Below are 7,930 nucleotides of genomic sequence, written 5' to 3' on the forward strand. Positions count from 1 at the left end.
TTACATCGTAATAATAAAAAAAATAATAGTAATTTTCACAACAATTTTCATAATTGTCACAACTCAAAGCACAATCCATCGTTTTAAAATAGTTTCTAAAAGGTACATTTATAAAAAATAATCACGGGGAGAAATATACAGAAAAAATAATGTCTCATAACAATAATAAAAATACTACTTAATATTCAAAGTTAAAAAACATTTGTAACGAATAAAATTAAAATAAAATGAAAAATAATTTACGTAAAAAATCACATGAGATTCATGCCTTTTATAATTGATTTTTTGTAATCAGTCAATATATAAAAATAAAAAAATATATCGAAACATTTTTGAGACTTTAACCATGATCGGAGAATAATCTCGATATAAAGAAAATAATTTTTATCACATTTGAATAAATGAGTTGAAAACTGACGGATTTGATGGGCGGTAAATAGAATGTTACAGTTTAATCGAGAAAACTAATAATTATTTGAATTGAATTGGATCTACAAGGATCATTTGTCAGTTAGCAATTTTATTAACTAACAATGTCATCTGAAAAGCGTTATTTTTGACCAAGGAGAGAGTGGCAACTGCATTGATGAATGTTGCCATTTTTATAATTTCGAGATTCCTTAAAAAGGTCATATGAACTGACCTATGTAGTTATTTACTGAGAAGTCATGACCATGATGCTAACTTATTGTTAATTCTGGATAGTAAAAGCTTATACTTTTTTATACCACATGATACTTAGTGATTAAAGAGGGGGATCAGGTAAAAAGTCGTCATATAGTTTGGTTTTGTTCTAAACTGGGGAGATTATCGAAAGAATTTGGGAATTATTTTCTTACTGGCAACTCTAAAAACAGTCACCTGTCAATGTCAAAAAGATGCCTCAAGATCCTTGTAGATTGATAAAGTTATCTGTTAAATCCGTCACTATTTTACATAAAGTGTGAGAAAGTCTTAAATAGTAGTAATATGACTATATGATTATATGAATACTTATATCTACCAGTACCTTTTATGAGTATTATGATTTAAGAGCGATAGAAATCCCATTGATTGGTATCTTGGTTGTCACATATGACCATAACCAATGGCTCCCGAAGGTAAGCCCGCTCTACGCCCAAACACATACCTACAGCAGTGTTGTAAATAGGACTTCCAGCCTGAAATAACATAAAAAATGTATGTTATAATTAACTTTAGTTCTATACTAATATAAAGAGGAAAGTATTTTTGTATGTATTGATATAATTAAAAAAAGATGGAGTTGTATTAGATATAACCATTCAATTATTGTAAATCAGACTTCATACTAAAATTATAAATGCGAAAGTTTGGATGGATGGATGTTTATTTGAGTTTGGAACCTAAACGGCTGAAAGGATTGGATTGAAATTTGGTATAGATGTAGAGGATAGGCTACTCACTTTTGTTTTAAATTCCACGCGGACGGAGTCAAGGGTAAAAGCTTGTATTGTATCGTAATTACTTTTTAAATAATAACGAAATAGATTTTTGGCTGCCGTATTGACGGTATTAATTTCAATATTTACCTCTCCCTTGTGTTTCCATTCCTGAGTTCCGCCAAGTTCGTGACATTTGCCCAGTATCGGAGCCATGGTGTTAACAGCGTCCAAGCAAAGTGTCCCACTGAGTACCAACTCATGACGATCAGTCTCATACCATATCTAAAATATACAAAAAAAATATATCAAAATGCATGTCACAAGCCCATGACTTGATGTCGGTCCACTTATCTTATTTTGTTATAAATGCGATAATTTAGGTGGATGGATGTTTGTTGGTATTTGTAGTCTAAACGGCTGAATGTGTTTTAATTATAATTATTGTTCATTTACCTGCTGTATGCCTCTCCTGCATTTAGCGAGCACCAATCGGCTGCCTTTAGTCTTGATGTCCTTAGCGCTTTGGACGCATAAGGTCGAACCTTTAAGGCGAATTTGATAAGAATCCGTGTAATTACGCTTCCTGAAAATAATCAACAATTATGTATTACTCAAGTAATTTAATTTAAGTGCATTCAATTATATGTATATATCCACTGCTGACTATTGAACAAAACAATAATCATCCGTCTATTTATCTTTTCTAAAAAAAGAACTAGCTTTCGCCCGCGACTACGTTTGCTTGGCATTAAAAAAAACAAAAGTAAGTAGCCTATGTGTTCTTCCAGACTATCCTCTACATCTATACCAAATTTAAGTGAGATCCATTCAGCCGTTTAGGCTACAAACTCTTACTTCCATCCATCTAAATTTTTGCATTTATAATATTAGTAAGATATTTTTTTTATAGTTGTCATCATCATCCCTACTCCCCTAGGGTTTTCGTCCTCCAAAGCACTCTATCATCCGTCACCTCAATCATCACTCCCTTCTTGATCATGTCACCTTTCACGCAATACATCCATCTCTTTCTACCTCTACCTCTACCTCTACAGATGTACCCCTCCACATTCATAACTACCTTCTTGTTACATTGTTGCCATAGTTGTATTGGCAATAAATAAAATGACGGAAACATATGAAATAAAAAAATACCTGGAGTGCCACGGCTGGAACTTATGCCTCTCGGGATCATTAAGAATGGCCATACGTTTCTTGAGTAAAGAATCTTCACTCATCTCTAATTCAGGGTAAACATTCTCTAAATACCATCTGAATGTTTTACACTTGAGACGTTTCCTCAACTCTTTCCTTTCTGATATATCCCCAATGTCAACACGAGCTGCTGATGGATTTATCTCAATCACTTTTGCCTAGAAAAAAAAACAACCTTTTAAAATGTCCGACCAGTTACACTTAGGTCCTGACCCACAATTCTACAAAATTGTCAAATAATAATCTAACATATAAAATATGTGGTAGAAGTATTGGATTGTCGTACGGTATCTGACAGTGACGTCACTTTTAAGCTATCTGAGCCTCTATCAGCCAGATGTAGGATAGGCCCTTAGGATGAAAAACCATGAATCTGATTACATAAATGGAAATTCTCAAATTAAATTTACTTAAATACAATAAGACATCTAAAAATCATTTATGCAACAAATGTATAGAAAAATAGACATTCAGAAGTTTGATAGGAACAAACAGCAAGAAGGATTCTTTTTTTAGGACAAAATGTTTGCCCACAACTCCGTCCGCGCGGTATTAAAAACAAACTCAATTAGTAGCTTGTGTGTTCTTCCAGACTAAATTCTACATCTATGCCAAATCTTAGCGAGACCTGTTGAGTAGTTTAGGAGATATCTTCTAACATACACAGTTTCGCTTTATAATAAACCTGGACTTACCACATATTCATCCATCCATACCCGGGCCATGCGCATAGAGTTGCGCGCCATAAAATCTTCTTTCTCGTTCATACCATAAGGTCTTCTTTTCCGGAACACGTGACCAACTCGACTACAAGGTATTAGCTCTAACATACCACCGCACATCCATATCTGAAAAACATATAAAACACACATAAGCAAGAATAATTATTAATTGAGGCTATTCGATTTGCAGAAAAGACATGTATCTTGGAGTGGATTCACGGTAAAGATAGGGGTGTCAAAACATAAACATACAGGTTTTTAACAAATAAAGCTTTCTGTAACATATGTACATACCCTGAAAGATAATTCCAAGTTCTCTCCACCCCACACGTTCATACCGGCGTCATATTTGCCAATGAAATTGAAATATTCACGATATATAGCAAACAAACCGCCTGCTATTGTGGGTGTTTTGATCGGTTTCACCAAATCCATAAATTCTGTAACCAAAGATGTAGTAAAGAGACTTCACTACTGAAGTAATATATAAACAGATGTAATCAGGAAAAGAAATAATCCGAACAAATAATATCAGATGCCTGCTCACCCATTTACCACTATTTAAGTAATTATGATATAAGTATATGATTTTTTTTAAAAAAGTAAATTAACAGCGAATCCTTAACAAAACTACAACACAATCAGAAACAATAAATAGAATAGTGAAATTGTAATTAAAAAAAATATATAAAAACGGTTGCAATGCTGACCGGATTTCTTAATAATCATACTAATATTATAAATGCGAAAGTTTAGATGGATGGATGGATGTTTATTAGAGTTTGCCTTAACAACTGAAAGGATATGGATTAAAATTTGGTGTAGATGTAGAGGATAGTCTGGAAGAACACTTAGACTACTCACTTTAGTTATAATTGCATGCGGACGGAGTGGCGGGCGAAAGATAGTTATATAATAAATATCTTACCTTTCATAGATCCTTTGGGTAAACTGTCCCATTTGAAATGAAGTCCCCAATTAAAACCACCTCTTACTAAAGGACTTGTAGAATAATCAAATGTGTCTGAGTTAATGACATCTATTACAGGGGCTAGGGCCCGATGTGAATACCGCACATTGACGCCATCTACACCCTCCGAAAGACGTCCCAGCAAAGGACGCAGCCAATCCACATTAACCTCTATATGAGAATCCAGAAACACCAAAACCTGAGGAAAACAATATTTCATTACAAATATGTAGAACACATCAAGTTACGAGAAGCGGTCACACATGAAAAATGATGAAATTTACTGCCAAGATACTAATACATGAATTAACAAAATTACATTAACCGGAAATCCATTTTTTAAAGCAAAGTGGAGGCTAATAGTAAAAAATTCGACATTTACCTCGCCAACTGCATTATCAGCTCCATACAACCTTGCCCGGATCAAACCTTCCCTTTTACTTGTTCTCAATAGCCGTATATTAATGCCAATTTTAGACTTTGATGTTTTCTCTGTAGACTTTTCATCGTCGTCATTAAAATAATCCATTACATCTATCTCAATTTTATTTGTCTCCAACATTTCTTCTTCCTTTTTCAGCATACTATTGAGATCATCTACAGCATTCTTAACATTCTCATGTAATCCATCTAAATCACTGTAGTCATCCACTAAAATTATCTCCTTCATATACCTCAAGTCAGTGCGGTCCAATATTGAATGAATTGATCTCATTAGGGTTTCAAAATGTTCATTGTAAAAGCAGATAATTATTGATGCTTTTGGCAATTTCTTCTCATATTTTATGACTCGGCACCTTCAAGTTAATGTCGAAGTGTTAGTTATGTTATTGTAAATAAATGTTGAGTGAAAATAAACATTAGTACTATTTTTATTACACTCAACTTTTAACTCATCATTCCTGTTTGTTTGATCATCAACTATATTTGTTAATTAATAAATTAATATAAATATTATTTGCAATAACATATTTATTTTATATTTATTGTCTCATGAATAAAAAAAAAACATATATTTTCATATGTACACATTGATATTCCATTTTCTAAATATAAATCAACTTGTTGTTATGCTATCAATTTGCTTTAACAATAGAATACAATATATTTTTTCATGTTTATCGGGAACAGAAACTTACAAATATATAATTTAGGTATAATTTTCACTATACATACATTTTGTTTCTGGTGTCAGGTATTATCCTATGGTTTCCGATCCTCTGGGAAATAAGTGCATTAAATGCATGCAGATTGTAACCCTCTTCCCTTAATATCACATCTTCAGCATTTCTAATGAGTCCATACTGATTTTCTGCAAAATATTATTAAATCATCTATACAAGTAAATAAATAAAATGTAAAAATGTATTCAAAAAAACATAAACTAGCATTTATTTCATGCATCTCTACATTTACTGAAGCAGAAATAGCAACTATTAACATCTGTACCAAACTCCAATTCAAAAATGAACAAAACGAAAAGTAACAGCTATTCTATATAACTTTGCTAGCTACAAACATCTTGCTTGCATCTCTTTCAATGCGTCACTATGTAAGTTAACCTTTACATAATTTGATAAAATAAAATTTCTAGTATACTTAAATGAATTAGATTTGATATTAAACAAATGTTTAATTGAACAATACTATGCCCTTATAGATTCGCAGCACATTTGCATTGCCTTTGCCAGATGTTTGTGGGTATCATTTAATATTAGGTGATCAACTGTTACTTCGCTCCCCTTATCTATTAAAAAATTTTTTCCCCTTTACTATTGGATATTTTCTACTTGACTGAATAATTTTCAAATTTAAAGTAAAGTGGTAATTGTTTCTTGTATCATATACCTATGACATTGATTATGGCAATACAGCTAATGTTTTCTGCCAGAACTGACCATCCAACCCCATTTTATCAATTAAATTTGTTGCAAACTTAATTGCTGAGAGCATCACCAGCCTTGTCTTATGACTTTACTAAAGAGAGTTATGTTTGTTACGATACATTTTGAAAATTCTAGATGTAGGCATTATTAAATATCTAAACATCCAAGGGAATGAGTAGAAAGCCAATGAGCTTTAATTAGTTATATAAAATATTTACTATATCTTTAATAAACATTATGAAATTATGTAATGTCTACACAATGTTGAGCATACAGTAATGTTACAGCATATTACTAGAATACTTTCAAATATGACGATGATTTTACAAAATAAAGTATGAAGTATACAGGAAAAAACATGTTCAACTAATAAAATGTTATTCATTAATATATTAAAAATGTAATGTCAACTGGGACTAAAAAAATAATCCTTAAAAAATAGGCAAATCTGAATCTAACTGTACTTAAGTCCATTAATAATTAAGATGACGGAGATAGTTGTTCAAATTAAATAACCCAATTTTGTGTTGCCCGTCTCACCTAAGCTTTTGTCAGGTTTAGCAGCTTTCTTCATTCCCAGTAGTTTAGCAAATTTTTCTTTTTGCATGAGCTTTTGTTTGTAATCTGTATTGTTTTTTTGATATTTCCACATCTTACCCAAGTATTTATTATTGGCTGCAGGGCTATCATAGAGCATACTTTTACCTTTTAATGCTGCAATAGACTTATCATTGTTTTTAATACGGTCCTTCTCTGCTGAATTTACTAAGTGATAATGCATTTTATTTTCCTGAATAATCTTATTAGTGTCGCCTAAAATAAACCATTTACACGACATTAAAAAAAGTAAACATAAACATAGGAAGCGCAAAATGGTGCTTTTAATTTTTTTTTATGAATGCATGTACAAGCGAAATAATAAAAAAAACATCAATTTCTATAAAACGCAATACTACATTTTACACCGTTACATTACGGTTACCGGTAAAAGGAACTTACTTACCACTTTGATTCAACAACCAGTACAAATACAAAGATATGGTCCAAGTTATAGAAGCAATTAGTAAACCCAATAAAAAAGAATTATTAATTCTCGCCATTTTTATGCACATCAAAACAGACGAGCACAAATGTAGTACAGTTATATTAACGTTGGGCTCAAATGTCGATTAAAACATTTACTATCCATAAAAAATATTAACGGAAAAATAAATAACATGTTTAGGTTTTAATATCTCAGTTATTTATTTGCGTCTTTTGAGCAATTTTATAGCAGCAGACAGCCCACTCACATACTTCAAACTTCAAATAAACCACTGCCAGGGTGCACAATCTCAGTACATTTAACTTGGAAATCCGAAGATAAAATACTGCAATATAACGGAGCACCTTAAATCTATTTTGATAATAAGAAACAGACTAATTTTCTTTTTAGTAGTATTATATTTGTTATATATGCCAACGCGCAGTAATAGATGGCTGTTTTACCAATAAAAAATTACTAGTTCAATTAATATACGATAGATGCCGCTATTTAGTAGCTCTTCTTGTAGTGTTTTTTTTAGTGTATTGGTTGAATGAAACCTTTTTTCAACTCTGATTTACTTCTTTTTAATTGTCACTTGTCGTGTCACAATTCGATTTCAGTGTAATAAGTAAAATGTCTATTACATTTATTTATCGTTAAAGTACTCTGTATTATCGTTTAATTGAAAATACTCAACAGTATTTAGG

At 31.7% G+C, this 7,930-nt stretch overlaps 1 protein-coding gene across 2 annotated transcripts; it reads right to left on the reverse strand.

Moving 5' to 3' along the window:
• Positions 1-217: 217 nt before the first annotated feature.
• On the reverse strand, positions 218-7,512 carry LOC106110101 (polypeptide N-acetylgalactosaminyltransferase 35A-like). Of its 2 annotated transcripts, XM_013291813.1 has the most exons (11): positions 7,200-7,512; positions 6,737-7,009; positions 5,487-5,622; positions 4,693-5,107; positions 4,269-4,509; positions 3,635-3,780; positions 3,314-3,466; positions 2,559-2,776; positions 1,857-1,986; positions 1,551-1,685; positions 219-1,160 (listed from the first exon to the last, which is right to left on the reverse strand). In XM_013291813.1, the coding sequence occupies exons 1-11, from the start codon at positions 7,306-7,308 to the stop codon at positions 1,029-1,031; spliced, it is 2,088 nt and encodes a 695-aa protein (XP_013147267.1). In that variant the 5' UTR covers positions 7,309-7,512; the 3' UTR covers positions 219-1,028. The 2 variants fall into 2 exon arrangements, with proteins under 2 accessions (XP_013147268.1, XP_013147267.1); XM_013291814.1 differs by lacking the exon at positions 6,737-7,009 and having other exon boundaries at positions 218-1,160.
• Positions 7,513-7,930: the final 418 nt, after the last annotated feature.

This window comes from Papilio polytes, unplaced genomic scaffold (assembly GCF_000836215.1).
Source record: "Papilio polytes unplaced genomic scaffold, Ppol_1.0 DF820889.1, whole genome shotgun sequence".
NCBI classification, from domain to species: Eukaryota; Metazoa; Arthropoda; class Insecta; order Lepidoptera; family Papilionidae; genus Papilio; species Papilio polytes.